The sequence below is a fragment of the Muscardinus avellanarius genome, assembly GCF_963383645.1.
Source record: "Muscardinus avellanarius genome assembly, chromosome: 3".
NCBI classification, from domain to species: domain Eukaryota; kingdom Metazoa; phylum Chordata; class Mammalia; order Rodentia; family Gliridae; genus Muscardinus; species Muscardinus avellanarius.
In genome coordinates, this window is record NC_137788.1 from 132,922,858 (window position 1) to 132,945,948 (window position 23,091).

Consider the following 23,091-nt stretch of genomic DNA (forward strand, 5'->3'; position numbering starts at 1 on the left):
TGAAGGTATATTAATATTCCAACTAGAAATCCTAAAAATTAACAACAATAAAGGCAAACAATACCCTTTAGAGATAGGTAACAGACTAACATAAATAATGAATCTCCACAGACAACCAATCTTAGTTGTCTGTTGGATGGAAAATCTTGTTTCTCTAGTTCTGATGTGTGTTACCTATTTCTTCTTTGTAGTTAATCTCTTTGAGTATTTTCTCTATTGCTGGTTTTGAAGACATAAATTCCTTCAGTTTCTGTTTGTCATGGAAGCTTCTTATTTCTCCATCTAATTTGATAGAAAGTTTTGCTGGGTAGGAAATTTTTGGCTGGAAGTTGTTTTCTTTCAAAATTGGGAATATGTTACTCCAAGCCCTTCTGGCTCTCATAACTTGGTTTGGGAAGTCTGGAGTGATTCTAATTGGTTTGCCTCTGAATGTCACTTGGCCCTTTGCTTTTGTTGCCTTTAAGATTCTCTGCTTGGCTTCCACATTGGTCATTTTGACAATTATGTGGCGTGGGGATCCTCTTCTCTGATCCTGTCTAAAGGGAGTTCTATACGTTTCCTGGACCTGCGTATCGACCTCTTGCTCTATGTCTGGAAAATTTTCTGCTATTACTTCCTTGAAGAGATTGTTGATCCCTTTAGTTTCACTTTCTTTTCCCTCCTCTATTCCAATTATTCTTAGGTTAGCTCTCTTAAAATGGGCCCATATTTCTTCAATATCAGATTCCTGCTGTCGGATATTTTTTCCTAGATTAGAAACTATGTGTTCATTTTTGGAATGATCATCTTCTAAGAGCGAGATTCTGTTCTCCATGTGTTCTAATCGGTTGTTTGTGCTTTGAATTGAGGCCTTTACTTCATTAATTGCATCCTTTATCTCTTTTTGGCTCTCTCTGAGTTCTTTTCGAAGCACCTCTATTATTTCTACAGTTATTTTCCTGATTTGATCTTCTAGAAATCTCTGATTTTCTGTTTTATCGGGTTCTGATGTTGTGGGGTTGTGAGCATTAATTGCTCCAGTATTATTCCTCTTTCCCATGATTTCGGAAGTTTGTGCCTTCTCTGGGTTCTTCCCTTGGGTCACTATGACTTCACTTAAGGTGCTCTGGATCTCGAGTCAGTAGTATCTCAGACCCCACTACTCCTTTACTGGGTTTTATCACAGAGTCTCCGACCCAGAGAGTCGATAGAGGCTGCTTTAGACCGTGGGGGGTGCCAGGTTGCACGTTCTCCTATGGTGTGATATCACTGCCACCGCCCCTCTCCCACTGGGTCAAGTCCCAGTGAGTACATTACTGGGATTTCTCCTCTGTGGCCCGCAATTTGACTCACTGTTCTTGAGTACGCAGATGTAGCTGTAGTGAGTTCCGTGCTGCTGCCGCCGGTGGCAATATGGCGCCGCTGCTACGCCCTCGGCTGTTGGGATGGCTTTTTTTTTTTTTTTCTTGGTTTTGATTTCCACTCTGAATCCCTGCAGCGTGTGCTGAGCTCAGACACTGGGAGCTTTAGATGTCCTCTGCGCCGAGAAATCCCACCTGGCTGTTCCGCAGCGGCTCCCCTCGGCTTGCTGTGGCCGTCCCGTGAATTTGCCGGCAGTATGGCGCTGCTGCCGCGTCTGCCGCGTCCTCGGGCGTGAGGATATCCTCTGTGGCTCTGTTCTCAGTCCGCTTTCTCTCTGGAGCCTGGTGATTTTTTTTGTTTCTCTGGTGATGTTGTTTTCTGGCTTTGAAAGGCGCTGATTTTGTGGTAATGAATATTTGTTGTTAGCGGGGCTCTTAAGCCCCGCTTTTCTCGGTCGCCATCTTCCCGGAAGTCCTGTTTTGCTTTCTTAAACATGAGCTTCATGGAGTTCCTTGTTCTTCTAAGCCCATATGAGTAAATAAATGAAAGACTTCCCTTCATGAGAGAACTGATCTTCCCTATCATGCTACATTCCTAGCCCACCCTAAAGTACCTACCTGACCTACACCTTTTCTTTAACCTTCATAGATTTCTCCACAAATGTCTGAATATATAAAAGATATTAAATGAACCCACTGGAGTTTAATCAGGCAAAGCTAGGAACCAATACAAATAAACCAACAAAATTTACCCCACCCTCCTCTCCCAAGGAGAACATCGGCAGGAAATACAAGGAAGAACACAGAGTTCTAACACTGGCAGGTGCCACCTGACAGCTGCCTCCCAACAGCTTTTTCGTGGGATGGAGGGAGTATTTTTTTTGTTTTTGTTGTTGTTTTGTTTTGTTTTGTTTTTGTTTTTGCAGGTTTGGGGGTGGAACCCAGGGGCATTTGACCCCTGAGCCACACCCCCGGCCCTATTTTTTATTCTGTATTTTGAAACAGGGTCTCACTGAGTTGCAGAGGAACTCACTAAGTAGCTGAGGCTGTCCACGAACGGCTATCCTCCGGTCTCAGCCTCCCAAATGCTGGGATTACAAGCCACCACGCCCAGCAGGGAGTGAGTGTGTTTTGAATTTCTCTTCGCAGTAACCAAGTTCCCCCCATCCTCTTAAAAATTGTATGGGGCAAGAGTTCATCTCTAAAGGGCTCAATATAAAGACATTTTCCAAAGAAATACACTAAAATATTTCTATTCATATTAAAGACATTTAGTAAGCCAAAGAATATGCTGTTCCAGATCTTTAGAGAAAACAACGCATATATTTATATTTATATTTGCTTTACGAAATAGATATGATGAAAGTAATATCACAACCCAGTACCCCCCAAAAAATTATACAAATTGGCTCAAAGACTCTGTAAAACGTTCAGCAAATAGAAGCAGAACTGAAACTAAGAATTTATACTTCTCTGTCATGGGTTAAGAGCCTCCTAGTGTATTCTCCTAAGAGGAAGATATATATTAAGAAATAGCGCATTTACTTTTAGAGGCAGAGTAGGAAAGGGGAGGGGCAGAAAAGAGAAAGGGAGAAAACACCCCCCTTGATGTTGTTTGGTAGGAATGGAACCTAAGGACCAGTGTAACAGAGGGCCCCGCAGCCCAATGCAGCCTCTAGGGGGCAGCACAGCGGCACTGCCGCTCAGGTGAACTACCGGGAATTACAGTGGGCAGCTACTCAGCTGGAATCACCCCCGACCCCCAGGCCCCAACACTCACCCTCATGTTTCTGAAAAGAGCCACGGGACTTTTATTGATGACAGGTAGGTAGGAACCTTGGCTTTTTGCCTATACTGAGGAACAGTATTTATCCTTACTGAATCGGCTCTCAAAGTGCTATACTGACAAATAATGGGACAGGTGAGGCAGAGAGGTTTAAGTGACTTGCCCAGAGTCCCCCAGTAAATCAGAGGCCCCCCAGTAAATCAGAGGCCCTCCTGGCTCCCGAGCCATCTACTAATTGGCGGATCTCCCGGGTGTGACAACCAGCGCCCAGGACTCTCACCTGGTACCAAGTGTGTTTCCCCACCTAAGCCACCACCAGGACAGAGTGTGGCTCTGGAGTTAGGACAACCTGGGCTTTAATCCTAGCACTACCACGTACTTGGAGCACAACACTGCTTGTATTTTACTGCTCTAAAACGAGGGGCGAGCTGGCTCACAAGACCGAATCGCAGTGCCTGGCACTTAACAAACCCTTGGTATTCACACGTCTCTTTTTCTCTTTCCTTTCCCAAGTCTCCCTCCGACAGGCTGCCCTACATGTGGTCAAATAGGTAGCTTTCTAAAAATCAGTGCCATTAAATAATGACATATTGGCTTGATAGGGTGCTGGATCTTTCCAACACCAGAGTCAAATGAGCCTCAAAAGCAAAGTTGAGAAATCCACATTCATCTCCGGGTAATTGAGTCCTTCTGGGACTCAGCCCTCTGCCATCACCAAATTAGGACTCATTGGATTATTGGGATAACCTGGTGGGGTGAGGAAGCGTGGCCATGGAGGGCAAGCTGGGGGTGCCCCATGCCATGGAAGGCAGGCCGGGGCTCAGGGGGCTGCTGGGCTGAGGAGCACGGGTCTAAGACCGAGCTTTCCTGTGCCACACGCCCACCAGCCTGGTCAGCCTGCCTGTCTCCTGGACTCCACCATGCCCAGCCCCCTCAGCCCAGGGGCTGATGGGAGAGGAAAGCCTACCATGGGTCAGGGGGAAGCCCACTGAAAGTGAGAAAAGTGGCGCTGTGGCCTCAGCTCGGTGAGTCTTTTTGATAATATGCATATCATTACATATATATCATTATATGCATATCATTATTATGTAATGTAATATTATCCCTTTCAACCTAGGACTGCTTAGTGAGCCCCATGTATTAATTCCCACTGGAACCAGTTTGCTTTAGTATATATGGCAGATAGTTGTTAGCCATATATTGTAAAGCTTCTTAAGGTTTTTTTTTTTTTTTTTTTTTTTTGCGGTACTGCGGCTAGAACCCAGGGACATTCTACTTCCAGGCTGTAACCCCAACCCTATTTTTATTTATTCTTTGTTTTGAAACAGGGTCTCACTTAGTTGCGAAGGGCCCCACTAAGTAGCTGAGGCTGTCCTCAAACTTCGATCCTCTTGTCTCAGACTCCCAAATGCTGGGATTACAAGTGTGTACCTCCATGCTCAGCTAAGGCTTTGATTTGAAGAATATCTAAACTCTGAAAATAGTTTGTGAGACTATCACAGCCTCCTATATACAGTTATTACTGGCACACTCGACTACATTCAAACAGGGGATCATAAAAATTGTGCAGATGTCCATCTCACAGTGGGCTTTTTGGGGTCTGGGGTGTGTGTGTGTGTGTGTGTGTGTGTAGCAGCATTATTAAAATATCATATACTATAAACTTAATCTTTTTTTTGCAGTACTGGGGATGGAACCCATGGGAATTCTACCTTCGAGCAACACCTCAGCCCTATTTTTTCTTCTTTATTTTGAAACAGGGTCTCACTGAGTTGCAAAGGGCCTCACTAAGTAGCTGAGGCTGTCCGCGAACCGTGATCCTCCTGTTTCAGCCTCCCAAATGCTGGGATTTACAAGCGTGCGCCACCATGCCTGGCTTAAAGTTAATCTTTTTAAAGTGTACACTTCTACAGTTTTTACTATTGTCACAGATTTGTGAAGCTATCATTATTACTAATTTTATAACATTTCCTTCACTCCCCAAAATAAATGCTATACCTACTATATAGTTGGGGGGGGGTTGGGGTTAAAAACCCTTGTTTTGTTTGTTTTTTGTTTTGTAGTACTGGGGATGGAACCCAGGGGCATTCGACCTCCGAGCTACACCCCCGGCCCAATTTTTTATTCTTTATTTTGAAATAGGGTCTCACGCCAGGCGTGGTGGCACACACTTGTAATCCCTGCACTTGGGAGGCAGAAACAGGAGGACCACACTGGTTCGACGCCAGCCACGCTGGCGTAAGAGACTCTGTTTCCAAATAAAAGTATAAAAATAGGTCTGGGAGTGTAGCCCAGAGGTAGAAGGGCTTCCAGGAACCCCAGTACCACCAAAAAAAAAAGAAGAAGAAGAAGGAGGAGGAGGAGGAGGAAGAGGAGGAGGAGGAAGAGGAGGAGGAGGAGGAAGAGGAGGAGGAAAGAAAGAAAGAAAGAAAGAAAGAAAGAAAGAAAGAGGGTCTCACTGAGTTGCAAAGGGCCTCAGTAAATAGCTGAAGCTGGCCTCAGACCACAATCCTCCTGTCTCAGCCTCCAAATGAAGCCACCACGCCTGGCTTCTACTATATAGTTTTGACATATCCTGAAAAACATGTCCAAAGTAACACCACAAAAAGGGGAGGTTTATGAATTCTGGTGATGAAACATCATAGAAAAAACCTGATGAGGGGTCAGGGACGTGGGCTTTGATCCCAGTTCCTCCCCTAGTGATGGGACCTGAGCAAGTCAGCTCACCTCTCAGATCCTGTCCCTACAATGAGGAGGTGGCGGGATGAAGGCCGTTCAATGTCTGTCAGGATTGGGCATTTAAGACCTCTGTGGCCCTGAGAGGTTTCAACTTAAGAGATTTCACTACCCCCCCCCTGTCACATCAAATTTATTGAAATGCACCCTCCTGAGCTTTGATTGACCTAACTGCATCAGAGTCGTGTCTCCCTTGACTGACACATTCCACTTTGTGGATATTTTTTCAGCACTCACTGTTTTATTTTACAGTTTTCATTTCGGGGAACCAGCAGTAATGAGTTTTGATTTTTGTTTCTTTTTTGGAATCCACACATTTTGAAGGCCTCTGAAAATCATAGAGGCCCGAGGGCTGCTGGTACTGGGTGCTAAGGCCCAGATTGTTTTGCTGCCTGTTTCTCAAACTCCAAAGAACCGATCAATATACGGCAGTGTCCAGGGTGGATGGTACAGAGAACAGATGCTGTAGTTGCTCACAGACAGTCTCATGGAGCTGTGATTATCCTGGTGTCCAAAAGGACAAATGATGGTAATAGAAACCGAGGGATGCCTCCAAGATGAGTACACAGGCCTCTGCTGCTGACTAGCCGCTGCCCCCAAGACCTTCCTCCAGAGCCTGGGCTATTCCAACAGCTGCCACTAGGTGGCAACAGGCCAAGAGGCTGCTGTCCCCTCAGCCTATGGTTCTTTTTTATTTAATGCAAGCAATTTACTAAATAGCATAATCGTAGTAACATTTCACTCACTGAAAATTCTTACAGCGGAGCGTGGTGGCGCACGCTTGTAATCCCAGCATTTGGGAGGCTGAGACAGGAGGATCGTGGTTCGTGGACAGCCTCAGCTACTTAGTGAGGCCCTTTACTTAGTGAGCAACTCAGTGAGAACCTGATTCAAAATAAAGAATAAAAAATAGGGCTGGGGGTGTAGCTTGGAGGTAGAATGCCCCTGGGCTCCATCCCCAGTATTGCAAAGAAAAAAGAAAATTCTTACAGTGCAGTGTAACCCCTTCTCTAAAGTTAAATATTAGGTGTATTTATCACAATGGAGAGATCAATGCTGCCTGGCATTTCTAAGATTCAAGAGTCAAGGAAAAAGAGATGTCATAGTTGGGCATGATGGTACACACCTGTAATCCCACTACTTGGAGGCCCAGACAGGAAAGTCACAGGTTTAAGGCTGGCTGGGAGACTTAGTGAGAACCTGTTTTAAAATAAAAAAGCAAACAGGACTTGGGCTATAGCTCAGAGACTTACTCCCCACTCCCCAATTCCGATACCTGTACAGAGGGAGGGAGGGAAAGAGAGAGAGAGAAAGATTGATTTAATAACTGCCTAGGAAAGCATGTTCTCTTTATGATAGCTAGACTTCTATTTTTGTTCCCTGAGAAGCAGGCAAGAATACTGAAGTCAAGAACAGCAAGCAAAGCCAGGCATGGTGATGCACGCTTGTAATCCCAGCATTTAGGCTGAGACAGGAGGATCGCAGTTTGAGGACAGCCTCAGCTACTTAGTGAGGCCCTTTGCAACTCAGTGAGACCCTGTTTCAAAATAAAGAATATAAACCGGGAGTGGTGGCGCACGCTTGTAATCCCCGCGCTTGGGTGGCGGAGACAGGAGGATCGCGCAGGTTCGAAGCCAGCCGCACTGGCGTAAGAGACACTGTTTCAAAAATATAAAATAGGTCTGGGAGTGTAGCCTGGAGGTAGAAGGGTTTCCAGGAACCACAGTACCACCAAAGAAAAGAAAAGAAAAGAAAGAAAGAAAGAAAGAAAGAAAGAAAGAAAGAAAGAAAGAGGGAGGAAGGAAGGAAATAAAAATAGGGCTGGGTGTGTAGTTCGAAGGTAGAATGTCCCTGGGTTCCATCCACAATACCGAACTGGTACTGTGACTGGGTGCTAAGGTCCAGCAAGTTAAGCCAGGTGTGGTGACACTTGCTTGTAATTCTTGTACTTGGGAGGCTGAGACAGGAGGATCGCAGGTTCATGCCCAGCCTCAGCTACTTAATGAGGTTTTCAGCAACTTAGAGGCCCTGTTACAAAGTAAAGAATAAAAAATAGGGCTGGGGGTGTAGCTCCAAAGTAGAATACTGCTGGGTTCCATGCTGCTGAGGTACCTCAAGAAAAGAAAGGAAAAGAAAAGAAAAGAGAACAGCAAGTGAGTTCTCCCCAAACCCTGACTCAGACAGGGAAGGACAAGGGTTCAAGCAGACTTTGTGTGCCAGGCTCCTGCAGTAAGAGTCTCATATGATCTCTTGAGTCCTCATAGCAGTCGTCAGGGATAGATGCCCTCAGGCCTGTGTTAATAGACAAGGAAATAGCCAAGTGTGGTGGCGCGCGCTTGTAATCCCAGCATTCGGGAGGCTGAGACAGGATCGCGGTTCACGGACAACCTCAGCTACTTAGTGAGGTCCTTTGCAACTCAGTGAGACCCTGCTTAAAAATAAAGAATAAAAAAAATAGGGCTGGGGGTGTAGCTCAGAGGTAGAATGCCCCTGGGTTTCATCCCCAGTACCGTAAAAAAAAATTAAATAAATAAAATTAAATTAAGTAAAATAGACAAGGAAATAGTCTCAGAGGGGGAGGAAATCACTCCACACTCTTCAGCAGCAACGGCAAGGCTAGCACTCCCAGCGAGGCCCTACAATTCTGGTCCAATGATCTTTCTAATTCAAGGAAGCCATTTGCCTCCCTCCAGCCACAGTCCTCTTTAGCCCGATGACCCTCAAATGCTGGCCGCCCCCACTCTTTCCAACCGGATTTTGTGTTGGTCTAACCATGGTGAGAAGCCTCTGCCAGTGTCTCCTGGGGAAAGTTTCAGGTCCTATAGACCTTACTTCTCACCAACTACAGAGATCCTGGAGCCTTGGGCCTTGCAGATGTAGCAGAGAACAAAACCTCCCTACTCGGGGCTGGATTTGCTCAAGACACACAGCCCAGGACAGCGCATGCTGGTGACTCTACAGCTGGAAAAGGAGCCAGGAGCCTGAAGTCTCAACTCCCCCTCTGGAACACTGTCCAACAAAGGCATTTCAAATGTAACATTCAAACATAGAATCTTGATTTCACCCCCTAAACTCTCCCTGTGTCTGTCTGCCCCACTCAGGAGATGGTCAATTCATTCTACAAAAGGCTTGGAAATGTTTTCAAATGTTCATCAGTAAGTCCACGGGGCTCTACTTTTTGTTGTGTATGTGTGGTACTAGAGATTTAATCCGAGGTGTTCTCCCTCTGAGCTATACCCCCAGCCCTATTTTATTTTGAAACAGGGTTTTTGCTAGTTAATGAACCTGGCCTTGAACCTGCGATCCTCCTGTCTCAGCCTCCCAAGAACGGGATTACAGGCATGTGCTATTGTGCCCTGCCGGGTTCTACTTTTTAAATGTACCTGTAAGCCGTGCGTGGTGGTGCACACTTGTAATCCCAGCACTTGGGAGGCTGAGACAGGAGCATTACGCAGGTTCAAAGCCAGTATCAGCTACTTAGTGAGGCTCTCAGCAACTCAGTGAGTCCCTGTTTCCAAATAAAATATAAAATAGGTCTGGGAGTGTGGCCTAGAGGTAGAAGGACCCTGGGTTTCATCCCCAATATGACAAAAAATAATAAATTGAATTAAATAAATGTACCTGTAATAGGACCACTTCTCCGACCCTCTACCATTATATTCTAGTCCGGCCACTATCATTCCTCCCCCCAGTCATGGCAATATTTCCTGACTGGACTCCCATTCTCCATTCTTGTCCTCAAGTCTTTTTTGTCTCACCACCACCAGAGTGATTTAAAAAAACAAATAGAAATCAAGAGCTGGGCATGGTGGCACAGGCTTGTAATCTAAGTACTTGGGAGGCTGAGACAGGAGGATCTTGAAAGTTTGAAGCCAGCCTCAGCTACTTAGTGAGGCCCTCCACAACTTAGTGAGACCCTGTTTCCAAATAAAATGTAAAATAAGTCTGGGAGGGTCACCCAGAGGTAGCCAGCCCCTGGGTCCCATTCCCAGTACCACAAAAATAAATAAATAAATAAATAAATAAATAAATAAATAAATAAATAAGTCAAATCCTATCACCCCTCTGTTCAACACCTTCCAATGAATTCCCATCCTCCACATTTGTATGTAGGAACGTGGCTCTCTACTTAGCCACACTAAGCCAGAGGGCCCCTAGCCTAGCCATGGCTGGATTATCCAGTGACCAGGGCAGCTAGACACACAGCTTCCACAGCCTAGCCACTGCTGTGGGACCCATAGGTTTGACTGATGGCTTGGTCTTGGTCTAAAAAGAATCAAGTGGTCCCTGTGGATTTCCTGCCAGGTTTGGGACTGTGACGCTGAACAAAGACATGGGAAGGGAGGTGACTCGCAGGTGCCTTAGCCAGGGATGGGCCTCGTGCCACAGCCTGCTCTGAGGGCCGGGTACCATTTCCACAGTGGTGGATTCTCACTGCTCCAGCACTCAGAACTGGCTTAGTTGGAGAATAACTCTTTGGTTTTTTCTCACAAGGTGGTAATTCACAGTTCCCAGGCAGCCTCATAGACACATCTGAAGAGAAGGCCCAACAGAGCCAGTATCCTGAGGAGTGAGGAAAGTGTGGACAGGCGACTTGCTGTGAATCCCAACATGTGTCTCAGACCCTGATACAAAAAACTCGCCCCATGTGGACGCAAAGAGAGGGAGAGGGAGAGGGGAGGGAGAAAGAGAAAGAAGGAGGAGGAGAAGAAGGAGGAGGAGGAAGAGGAAAAGGAAGAGAAGGAGAACAGGGGAGGAAAATCCATGATAAGTCTGCAAAACATTTATGGATTTTCTTGTGTGTGTGGTCCTGGGTGTCCCAAGATCCATCCCCCAGCACAATTTTATTTTTATTTTGAAATAAAATTGACGAGAGCTTTGAGATTATTGATGAGAGTCTTACTACTTGAGGAGACTGTCCTCAAACCTGCCATCCTCCTGTCTCAGCCTCCCAAGTATTGGAATTACAGGCGTGCGGTACCACACCCGGATTCTGTGAATTCTGAAATTCTGATTCTCCAATGAACATCATTTGATTTGTAAATTAGTCGCTCAGTGCCAGACCTATGCCAATGCCCAGAAGAGGAGGTGGGCAAGAGGAAGCCCAAACCCTTTCATTTGCCCTTAGAGACACACACAGAACGTAGGTCCTGAGCACATCTGCCCACATCTGCATGCTCTGCCACCCATCCGTCCGCCCGTCAATGGAAAGAGGCAGAAGCAGCAGGGCTGAGCAGGCGGCCTCCATCTGCCTGAAACACCTAAGGCAAAAAGGGCTCCACGCTGAGCCTCCCCCTCCCCCACAGAAGCATGCCATTACCTCCTCATCCTGGGAACAGACGGTCGGGCCTGACCCCTCTGCATCTTTTGGCTTCGCAGGCCCAGGTCTCTGGATGGAGCTGCAGTGAGCACTGTGCCCAGCACAGTCAGGGCAGTGGAGAGCTGGGGTCCCTGCAGCTCCCCCGCTCCCGCCCCACTGGCCTGCCCCTTTGCTGAAGTCGCAGTGGACTTCTATTCAGCCAGTCTAAAAGAAAAAGAATTCAAGCCCACATGCATAAACTTTAATTTTCTAGTGTCCCATCTTTAAAAGTTAGCAAAACAACAAAAATAATTTTTATATTTTTAACCTAACATAACCATAACCCATAACCCAACATTTCATGTTATCATGAATTGATAACATTTCAGTATGTAATCAATATAAAATATTACTGATGATATATTTTACATTCTTTTGTACATTCCTGGAAATGTGGCATGTGTTTGACATTAACTGCACATCTCAGTTTGGACCAGCGACATTTCAAGTGCTAAACTGCTCTACGTGGCTCATGACTACAATACTAAATAGTACAGATCTAGACTATGCAAGAAAGCCTATATGTAATTGCAGCTATAATTCTGCTAATATTAACGCTGATGGTTCATTTTTTTTATATTCTCTTCTAGTCTCTTGTTCATGTAATATTTTTGCAAAGGTGAAGTCGTGTTGCTTATATCGCTTTTTATTCTCTCATTGATTTGTGCATCTTCCTAAATCATCGAACGTTAATCAAACCATCATCTCATGATGTCACAGAATTTCCCATCTCTCGGGTGTGTCATAATCCTAACAACGCCTGAGTGTTAGGTAGCTGCAGTTTCTCAATATTACAAGTATACTGAGACATGTATTTTTGTACTGTTTGTGCACTTAAAGCCTTGATGTATGTTTCTCCATATTTTAGCCATTCTTAATAGAATGATTTTTAATATCATTAGTCACATAACAATCAATCAACCTATAGGGATTTTTTTGTTGCTGTTTTTGAGAAACTAGGGATTGAGCCCAGGAGCATTCTACCTCCCAGCTACACCTCCAGCCTTAGTTTTTATTTTGAAATAGGGTCTCACTAAGTTGCAGAGGGCCTCACTAAGTAGCAGAGGCGGGCTGGGAACCCATAATCCTCCTGTCTCAGCCTCCCAAGTACAGGGATTACAACATGCACCGCCACGCCCGGCTCTCAGGAGGGATTTCTGGCAGAAGGCTGAGATGCCTTTGCTTCTTGCCGTTCACCTGTGATGCACGCCTCTGCGGCCTAGAGCAAGCCACCTCACGTTCCAGGCCGGAGTCCTTCCATTTATAAAGTGAACTGATTGCATGCGGTGATTTCTAAGGGTCTTTCCAGCTCTCACCCTCAATAGCATTTATTTCCTCACTTTGACATCTAATCAGTTAACCCGTCAAGCTAGTCATTCTCAGTCATTATAAGCAAGTCATGTCCAAGCCACCACCTACCTGCTTTAAAATCCATCCACTTGCCCCCATCCCTGCTCACACTGCCTTTGTACACACCACGGGCCCCTGTCAATCAGTCGCTCGCCTAAAGGGCGATAGGGGTATCCAGTGCAGAGAGAGATTAGATTTTAAAGTTAACATCGAAGTCCAAGATCAAAGATTAGATGACATGGAGGTGCGTGGAGGCCTGGCGCGGGCACTGAGGAGGTGCTTCCTTTCAATCCGAATCCAGCCTCGAGAGACACCCCGGGCTCCTGTTCCTGGAAAGCTGGGGAAGCGTGTGCTCAGCCACAGCATTGGAACTGGGGCGCTCCCTGCCGGGCTGATGCCTGCCCCGTGCACCGGGTGCTCCAGGAAGACAAAGGCTCCGCGGCTTCCCTGAAAGGGCTGGCTGTCTAGGGGGGGTGTGGGACCCCTGTGCACAGAACAAGCACGCCTCAGGCGCTGTCTTCGGTGGAAAAACCAGATGGAGAACAGAACAATTATCTGAGCAAATCAGGCAAGCCTGCTGCTCAGGAAAAGGCTTAAGGAAATTTGTTCTACTCTTTCCTTTGTGAACCAAAGAGTTAGGCAGCCTGGGGAAGCAAAAGGGCTTCGCCTCTGGGAAGTCCAGGGCTCTCTCTGTCTGTGTTCTGTGGTCTCAGACAAACCATAAGGCCCTGTTTTGACCTCAGTATCCTCACTGGTGAAATGGAGCTAGAGGAAGACCAACCAGTTGTGAGGCTGAACCCAACGATTATGTCTGGGCAAACCCGTTATGAAACGGGGAGACCAATAATTCCGTGGACAAGACAGCATGTGCCTCCTAAGAATCTATTCTTAAAGAGACTGTTTGGTAATTATAAGTAACACATTGAACTTTATCATTAAGGCACTTTTGTGTGTATTCGCTTTATTCTTTTTTTTTTTCTCAAAACCCTACATAGTAGGTATTAACACTTCTTATCAAAGGAGCAAATGATACTGTAAGGATACTGAGATTGAGCAGACCTCAGTAACCCCTCAAGTTTACACTGCTTATGAAGGCCAGACAAAGGCCCCCGACTCTAGTTCTTGGTCCGCCTCACACTGAGTAAGTGTAAGGCTTACTTACACTTACTATTACTTACTATTACACTTATTACACTTACACTTACTATTGCATCCCTATTAAAATCTCATCACGCCGGGCGTGGTGGTGCACGCTTGTAATCCCTGCGCTTGGGAGGCGGAGACAGGAGGATCGCGCAGGTTTAAAGCCACCTCACTGGCTTAAGAGACCCCGTTTTCAAATAAAAAGTAGAAAATAGGTCTGGGCGTGTAGCCCGGAGGAAGAAGGGTTCCACCCCAGTACCACCAAAAAAAAAAAAAAAATCTTCATCACCAAAGTACCAATAGTATTTGCGTAAATGTTAATACTGTTTGTTATGCGTTTCCCTTTTATCAAGAACACTAGCACAGGCCAGAACAGCAAGTTCACTTTCTCCTGTGAGGGAACAGTAGCTGTCCCCATCTGATTTACATTTTATGCCAAGCAGCAGGAAATATTTCAGTTGACAAATAGGATATTTACAACTGCAACAGACACTTGGCAGTTAGTTTTTAACAATTGTTGCAAACGTGATTTATTTGCTATTATAAAAGGGCATTACTGTGGGAATATGATTCCTGAAATTAGCTTCAGTTTAGCAAGGGGCCGTGACAGCTTGACCCCTTAATATCCTTATAATGACGCCATTTACAGTCAATGCTTACTCAAGTCACTCACTGCTAGATTTGTTTGAGAGGAGTCCACTCTAGGGCAGATGTATTATGTATTTTAACACACAGAGTTGGTGAGTGGGGCACTTGTAGGCCTTCTAAGAGGAAAAAAATATTTAATCAAGTCTTGGTGAAAATGTGTTAGTTTCCAACTTCCTACAGTGAAAATACATTACTGCTAATTACAGCATACTCCAGAAATGTAATACTTCATGTTTTCTCCACAAGACATTTCCATGGCACGGAGTATATTAAACAAGAATGCCTTCTGATCCTCTGCAACTCGAGCTTTTAATTTGACTGGAGAATTGGTACAGGATTAGAGCCATCTCCTCCAGCAGGGGATGGGAGGGGACAGACTTGGAGCCAGGCAGAACTGGGTGTGAATCCCAGTGCCACCGCTCCTAGCTGTGTGGCCCCGAATCTGCTTCTTCGCCTGTAACGAGGGGCCGTGATTTTATAGGTTATTATGAGAGTCTGAGACGTGTGTTGAGCACGTGGTGCACTGTCGGTACTTGATAACGTGGGAGCCAGACACGGTTTTGTTGCTGATAAGACACACCTCAAATGTCACCTGTGAGGTACAGCCCTGACTTCACTGGGTACAGCCAGCCTGTCCTTTCTTTCTGATTCAGTGGTAGTTTATTCCATCCCATTATCAAGTTATATATTGCACTGCATTGTAATGGAACACGTGTCTGTGTTCGCCTTCTTGATGGCAAGGCCTGCGCCTCCTTGCCTCTGGCGTAGTGGTATGCCTGGAGCACTGAGCCAAGGAGGATTCTGGGGCTGCATCTGGATCCAGCGTGGGGTGGGAGATGGCAAGGCCAATCCAGGTGGATCTGCCATGGGAGAATCAGAAGAGGTAGCACATGACCTACCTTTGTCGTCGCCAGTTTAACACATAGTAGCTGCTCAGTAAATATCCGTCAAAGGACTTAATGGAGGTTGCTCAATTATCTGGTACTTGGCAGGAATGTATAACTAACATGGATTTTCAAAAGCATTTTAGTTTTTAATGTGTCCTGATATTCTGCCAATATTCCTGTGATACCTCTGGCATAAAGCGTTATCATCGGTCGGCAGCTGAGGTCGACATTGGTGGTTAAGTGATATTCCTGCACTCTCATGGTAAATTGGTGGTAGAGCTAGGATTTACAGACCAACCACAAGTTTACTTCAAGTATCACATTGAGACTTCCAGAGGGGCCAGCACTGCTTTTTCCAAATCAAGGCAAACTCCTCTTCTCTCCTACTGATTCACTCTTTCCATCTCGTACTCACCCCCTCTTCAGTCCTCTTTCTTCTCTACTTTAGTTCCCCACCCTTCGACACGTCTGTCCAGGTTCATTTTCTCAGTAGAAAACATTGCACTGACCACCTCTGAAACAGCAAACCCTGAGCTAAAAACTCGAAGTCAACATGAGCCATGCGTGACTGAGCCTCTCCCAGACTCATCCCTCAACCTAACGACGTGGGAACAGAAGCAGCCACGTCCACTCCATGCAGCCCCGCACTGGCTCGTTTGGTCCGCGATGGCTCTGACTGTTGGCTGGGAAGGGAGGGGACTCTTTTCTCTCCTGTTTCCTCGTGTCCCCCTCACTCCTGTCTCCGGCTCCTGTTTTGATCAGGTATGGGCGACGGGCCTCAACCTCTCATACAGCGACCAGCTGGCCCTGACTCAGCTCACCCTGTATCTGACAGATGGCCACCTGGATTGTAGTTTGAGCACCCTGGAAGTGCCCCGCTTTGTGCCGAAGAGAGAAAGGAAAACGAAGCACTTTACTACCCTGCAGGTGCCGGTAAGCAATAGCCGCTTCCTTGACTGGACTCACGTTGGGCAGCGCTCGGCTGCCACATGCTGAGCTCAGAGCGAAAAAGGAGGGGTGGGGAGCAAGGCCCTGGACCACTGGGGAAGGGCCCTGGGGACCTGAATGTCTTGGTCGGAGGAAAGGCGAGAGGGCATCCAGAAAAGGAAGCCGCAGACATTAGGAAGGGTGCGGATTTCCCTGGGCGCCCACCGGTTTCAGTGACTATCTAGTTCTGACATCTCCCACCCCACACTGGATCCATCTTTTTCTGGCCCCGATTTCCTTTTTTGAGTTTCTGACTCCTGTGTCCAATATTCTAACAGAATCTCTCTGCTTAAAGTTCTCAGGATCAAACAGACCTGATTCACCTCTCCCCCGCCTACACTTCCCTTTGTGGGTCAGGCTAGAAAGGCTGCTAAGACACACCGCAGCCCATAGCCGGTCAGCAACCAGGTCCTGCTGACTGCAGCAGCTCAAATCCCTCCGGTCTGACTCTCTCCTTCCACGAGGACACCTTAGGGTCCTGCTTTCACCATCTCACACTAGTAGTACAAGAGCCACTCGCTAGGATTCCCTGTCTCCTGTCTCTCCTCAGCCTGAACAAAATACTATGGTCAAGGCAATTAGGTGAAGAATAATTCTAAGCATATTGCTCCCCTTCGTAAGATTTTTTTTTTTTTTTTTTTTTTTGCAGGTCTGGGGTTTGAACCCAGGGGCATTCTACCTCCGAGCTACACCCCCAGTCCTATTTCCTATTCTTTATTTTGAAACAGGGTCTCACCAAGTTGCAAAGGGCCTCACTAAGTAGCTGAGGTTGTCCATGAACCGCGATCCTCGGTCTCAGCCTCCCAAATGCTGGGATTACAAGCGTGTGCCACCACCCCTGGCTCTTGGGATTTTAAAATGATTCCCATAAGCCAGGCATGGTGGTGCTTGCTTGTAATCCCAGTATTTGGAAGACTGAGACGGGAGGGTCCCATGTTCAAGGGCAGCCTCAGCAAATAGTGAGACTTTCATCAATATAGCGAGACTCTGTTTCAAAATAAAACTAAAATGGAGCTGGGGATGTAGCTCAGAGGTAGAATGCTCCTGGGTTCTATCCCTAGGGACACACACACACACAGAATGACCCCCTGACCAGCATGGCTAGTGAGGCCCTTCATGATCTGCCTCTTCCCATGGCCACAGCCTCCCTTCCCATTGCTAGTCCATCGCTAGGGTGGCCGAGACCAGAGTCCCATGGCTTGTTGATGAGCCTCACCAACCTCAGCACCCTGGGTAAAGAAGCATAGGTCTCCGTGGAGAGAGGTGGGTACTTGGTTGAGCAAGCTAAGTCAATCATTGAGGGACAGGACAAAGGTCAAGAGGACCTGGTGGCCCTTGGTGTGAGCGTGTTCTGGGGCTCTCCAGCCACAGCTGCTCTGCCAAAGGGCATCTTCTGCTTCCACAACAACTGACTTCATCCCCTTTGTGCAAGTGAAGCTCTTCTTGAAATCCAAATACAGTAAAGAAATAAAAGAGGAATTTTAACAGTCAATAGGATCCCACACTGGTGTCCCAGAGACACTTTAGAGAAGATACTCCTGCTTCTCTGCTGAACCTCTAGAAGTTCTCCTGGGATCTAGGAGACGCCTCTGGATTTACAGGGCCCTGCTTCACTGCTCAGGTTATCCACAGCCACCCCAGTGAGGATGCCTGATGTCTTGGGGGCTCAAGCAGCACCCCCTTTCCTCCTCTTCAATCCAGTTGTCCTGTGAGGTCAGGACCTTATTCACGGGAATGCCTTCAAATTAAGAGGAGAAGCAGATTTGAACGAGGGAGGAGAAACAGACCACTTTTTTTTTTTTTTTTTTTGGTGGTACTGGGTTTCCTGGAAGCTCTTCTACCTCCGGGCTACACTCCCACGGGCTACACTCCCAGACCTATTTTTTAATACTTTTTTATGTGGAAACAGGGTCTCTTAAGCCAGCGCGGCTGGCTTCGAACCTGTGCGATCCTCCTGTCTCCGCCTCCCAAGTGGGGTGGGAGGGGATTACAAGCGTGCGCCACCACGCCCGGCAACAGACCACTTTTAATTAGGCCCTAGGATCGTGTTGAGACTCCCCCAGGTGCAATCCCACCTGTAGCCTCCACCGTCACCTGGCTCAGTGTTGAGGGAGACTGCGGAAGGGCTTGAGCCCGTCCGGCCAGTGACCTTAGCTAACTCCATGCCGCTCCTAAAAGGAAGCCAGGGGCCAACTTAGCATTCAACACCAGACAGTTTGCTGCATGTAAGTACATAGCCTCAGAAAGCCGTAAGCACGAGCTGTGCTTTGAATTAGAAGCATTCCCCCATCGTGCCTGCATGTTGCATTGACAGGCTACATATGGGAATTCTCCTGTGATCTAGAGTGTTAAACACTTAGGAACTGTCTGCACACAAGTGGGAAGCATTATGATCTTCAAGAATTCAAATGACTCCACACTTGCCATAGAGAAGCTATGCAGGGTTTCCGATGGGATAAATTTAGAGTGCTTTTGGTTTTAGAAAGAAATGGATGTTGCTACCCCAGTGCCACTGTGCTTGTGTGTGCACACATCCCATGCATATGTACACACACACACACACACACACACACACACATGTGAAACCTTGTAAAAAGAATCAGGTAAAGATGCACGTGCAGTACAGTTCACAACCAAGGAGAATGAGTGTGAACAGACCCTGATGCCATCAGATTTACGATCAGTTGGCAGACCCCTTCGAAGCCTGGAAGGAAACACTCAGATGGGACCATGTGAGAATGAGGGCACATTCAGAGCTAATGTCTCAGCCCGGCGTGGTGGCGTAGGCTTGTAATCCCAGCCTTCAGAGGCTGAGACAGGAGGACCACAGTTCAAGGCCAGCCTCAGCTAGTTAGTGAGGTCCTTTGCAACTTAGTGAGATCCTGTTTCAAAATAAAAAATAAAAAATAGGGCTGGGGGTATAGTTCAGAGGTAGAATGCCCCTGGGTTCCATCCCCAGTACCAGGAAAAAAAAAATCTCTACAATGCTTCCAGTTTGGGGAGATGCCTTTAATAATGTGCTGTAGAAGAAAGCAACAAATAAAGAAAACTTGTCTGGATTCTCAGAAGGGCTCAGCGTTGTCCCATATCAGAAACAGGTGGCAGGAATGTTGAGACAGGTCAGCAGTCTCCTCCACACACACCCACTCGAAGGTCTGAGAAATCCCAGACACACGTTTTAGCCATAAGAAGGGAATCATTTTTTAACTTTTAGTCAATGTGTCATAATCAGCATCAATCACTACCCTTTTCTGTCTGTTTTCACTCTTCCGCGCTCTCTCTGTACCCTGCAAACTGCAACTGGTGAGTGGCCGAAAGGGAACATCCTTGCTAAGATCTCACAGCAACCCAAGTCATTTATACACATTTTAACAGTGCATGATCTGTAATGAATGATTAAGTAAAACCTTTTGTGTTAAATTATGATGTTAATAATGATTCTGTCTCCTGTAATTTATTATGAATTCTCAAATGCTTCGGGTTTGATTTTGATAAAATGCAACAACAACAGGGTTTATGTGATGACTTTATTTTTAGAACTTCTTCTTTGAAGGCACAAATTTCCCCTCTACTGCTGCTACTGTAATTATGCACAAAACCAATCACTCATTAGAGTTAGGATACATTATCTTCTAGACAGATGAGGCTAAATAAGCAACACATTAATAATTCAGAGAGCAGTTCATTATGCATGTGGATGCCTGCTTCCTAACTGAAATAAGAACCTCATCAGCCTCTGCCAACCCTTAAACAATAGTTCTGTGTTATTGCAGCCACATTCCAGTTTACGCTTGTTAAACTGCTACTTGGATTATTTTATCAAACATTCATTTATTTGTAGTCCCTTACTGCCGAGAACAGATTTTGGAAGCTCCTTTTTTAAGTTAATGATTTGAGCAATGGGTGTTATTAATTCTCAGAATATTATAAACATGATTAATTTTCAGGCAGAGATTTATTACATAAGGATTCCAACTATGTCAACTGAAATGCATCACTGTCAAAACAAGTATCATGGCGAAAATAAAATATGCTCCACACTTCAAGTGCTGGTGCTCAGAACTAAATCAATTTAAATTGTGGTGGAAGCAAAATTATATTCTCCAGTGAAAAGGAGTATTTCGAGTTTCCTTTATTTAGCTTGAAGCATTCTTGTTATATTGTGATTTAGAAAGGTAGTTTAATACGACTAGACTTCTAGCCGCAACATTTTTGTCTTTTTACTTCTAGCCGCAACGTTTTTGTCTTTTTATTTCGCCTGGATTTTTTTAGAACAGGCTAACTTCTGAAAATCCATATGTTCCAGATGTGGCCAGTGAAGAGCACTGGTCTGGGAGTCTGGAATCATAAATTCTGACCTTCTCTCTGGCCTTCGCTTGCTTATTTTTAGAATAAGGGAGGGCCACGGGGTCCCCACGTTCTCTCGAGCAACCTGATCTTGCGGGGCCTGTAGAGTGGGGTTCTGCAGCCAGGCCTGGAGGGGGTTGGAGGGGGGCCGCCGAAGGCAGCAGCATCTCCCACGAAGGGACCCAGGGGAGGCCCATCCCGCACACTGCAGCCTCCCCTGTGCGGGTCTCCATCAACCACCGCCTGGGCTATGTCGGCTAGCGCTTTTAGCAAAACTGAAGTACAAGTCAATTGAGCAGGTATTTACTCAACACCGGTTTGTGCCAGGCCCTCCTCTCGGCACAGAGCTAGCAAAGAGCTCCAAGTTTAGCAGTGGACACAGGTAAGGCAACAAAGAACTCGGCCACATGTGTTAGTGTGATCATGGCATCCAGACTGTGTCGCGCCTTACTCCACATCAGGTATTTGATTACATGCTTTCCACGAATCTTTTTACAACCCAGTGTATTAGGCAGGCACTGTTGTGTTTGCTTTTAGATAAGAAGACCGAGGCTAAGAGATGTTAAGCAACTTGTTAAAGGTCACGGGGCAAGCAAATGGTGAAGCCAAGATTTAATCTCAGGACTGTCAGACTTGACAGCCCGTATGTTTAACCTGCCCTGCGCTGGCCGAGTCAGGGCCCAGCCCCAGAGGGCTGTCAGCTCATCCGAGGAAGTCTCTGGTTGAGGCCAGAGACATTTTTTCCAAAGGTGGATTCATCTCCCTGTGTGATGAGATACTTTCTCAGCATATTACTGTCATCCACAGGTTTCTCATGTACTCTGAGCTTAGCCGAGACTCAGGTTGGATGGTTGTAGAGGAATCTTGGATTTTTAAAAAGAAAACACAAGCCGGGCGTGGTGGCGCACGCTTGTAATCCCCGCGCTTGGGAGGCGGAGACAGGAGGATCGCGCAGGTTCGAAGCTAGCCCCGCGTGCTGGCTTAGGAGACCCTGTTTCCAAATAAAAATGCAAAAATAGGTCTGGGAGTGTAGCCCGGAGGTAGAAGGGCTTCCAGGAACCCCAGTACCACCAAAAAAAAAAAAAAAAAAGAAAGAAAAAGAAAACACAAAGCAGGATGTCGTGGCGCACGCTTGTTCTCCCAGTACTTGGGAGGCTGAGACAGGAGGTTCGCTGTTCATGGCCAGCCTCAGCTACTTGGTGAGGCCCTGTGCAACAAAGTGAGACCCTGTTTACAAATAAAAAATAAAACATAGGGCTTGGGGTGTAGCTCGGAGGTAGAATGCCCCTAAGTTCAATTCCCAGTACCCCCAAAAAAAAACAAAAAAGGGGGCCCAACGTGGTGGCGCACGCCTGTAATCCCCGCATTTGGGAGGCGGAGACAGGAGGATCATGCAGGTTCGAAGCCAGCCTTCCTGGCTTAAGAGACCCTGTTTCCAAATAAAATATAAAAAATAGGTCTGGGAGTGTAGCCCGGAGGGGAGAAGGGTTCCATCCCAGTACCACCAAAAAAAAAAAAAAAAAGAAAAAGAAAACTCGAGTGGACCTGCACAAGTTCCCCAGATAATACAGAAATAACAGAGTATGAAAAAGATCATATCACTTATAGTATGAAACGCATAGTCAAGCTCAACTTTACTTTTCTTTTTCTTTTTTTTTTTTTTTTTGGTGGTACTTGGGGTAGAACCCAGGGGCTTTTCTACCTTCAGGCTATACTCCCAGACCTATTTTATACTTTATTTGAAAACAGGGTCTCACTAAGTTACTGAGAGCCTCACTAAGTAGCTGAGGCTGGCTTCGAACCTGTGCAATCCTCCTGTCTCAGCCTCCTAAGCGCGGGGATTACAAGTGTGCGCCACCACGCCTGGCTTCAACTTTACTTTTCTAAAAACAAAGTTTACATATTAAAATATGTATGAATAATGTATATATACATATATATATATTTAGATCTTGTCTTCAAAATCAAGTTTAAAGGCATTCTTATTTAAGTTTGTGAGGAACATATCATGTACATGGTTCAAAAGGTAGTTCCTTTTGAAGGCTGACAAGCCCTTCCCATTGCCCAGTCCCTACTGCACCCCACAGAGGGAGCCACCATGCTCAGCGTCTGTGTACACTTTCAGAGCATCTATTTGCATAGACAAGTAAATACATGTACAGGAAATTCTTCTTCCCCTTTAATATTCAAAATGTGCCTATAAGACATACCTCTGACTTCCACCTTTTCTTTGGAAAGCTTTCTATATCAGTTAAGAACATCTTCCTTTCTTTTTAACAACAATATTTTATTCCATTGTGTGTATGTGCCATAATTTAGCCTTTTTTCTGTTCATAGATTTTTTGTTGTTTCCATCTTTCGTACTACAAACAATACGACAAATGATAAGTTTGCATACGCATGATTTTGTACATATTTTAGGTATATCTTAGAATATATTTCAAAAAGAATTATTTGATCAAAGGACATATGCATCTTTATTTCATTTACTATTTCTAAATTTTAACT

At 45.9% G+C, this 23,091-nt stretch overlaps 1 protein-coding gene across 1 annotated transcript in view; it reads left to right on the forward strand.

Annotated features, from left to right (window-relative positions):
- Positions 1-23,091, forward strand: part of IQCH (IQ motif containing H) — a gene marked incomplete at both ends in the record, with an annotated part of 227,693 nt that overhangs the window by 177,870 nt on the left and 26,732 nt on the right. Inside the window, one exon of the mRNA XM_080691646.1 lies at positions 16,012-16,182. Within this exon, the coding sequence (XP_080547772.1) occupies positions 16,012-16,182 (171 nt within the window). The remainder of the gene's footprint in view (positions 1-16,011; positions 16,183-23,091) is intronic.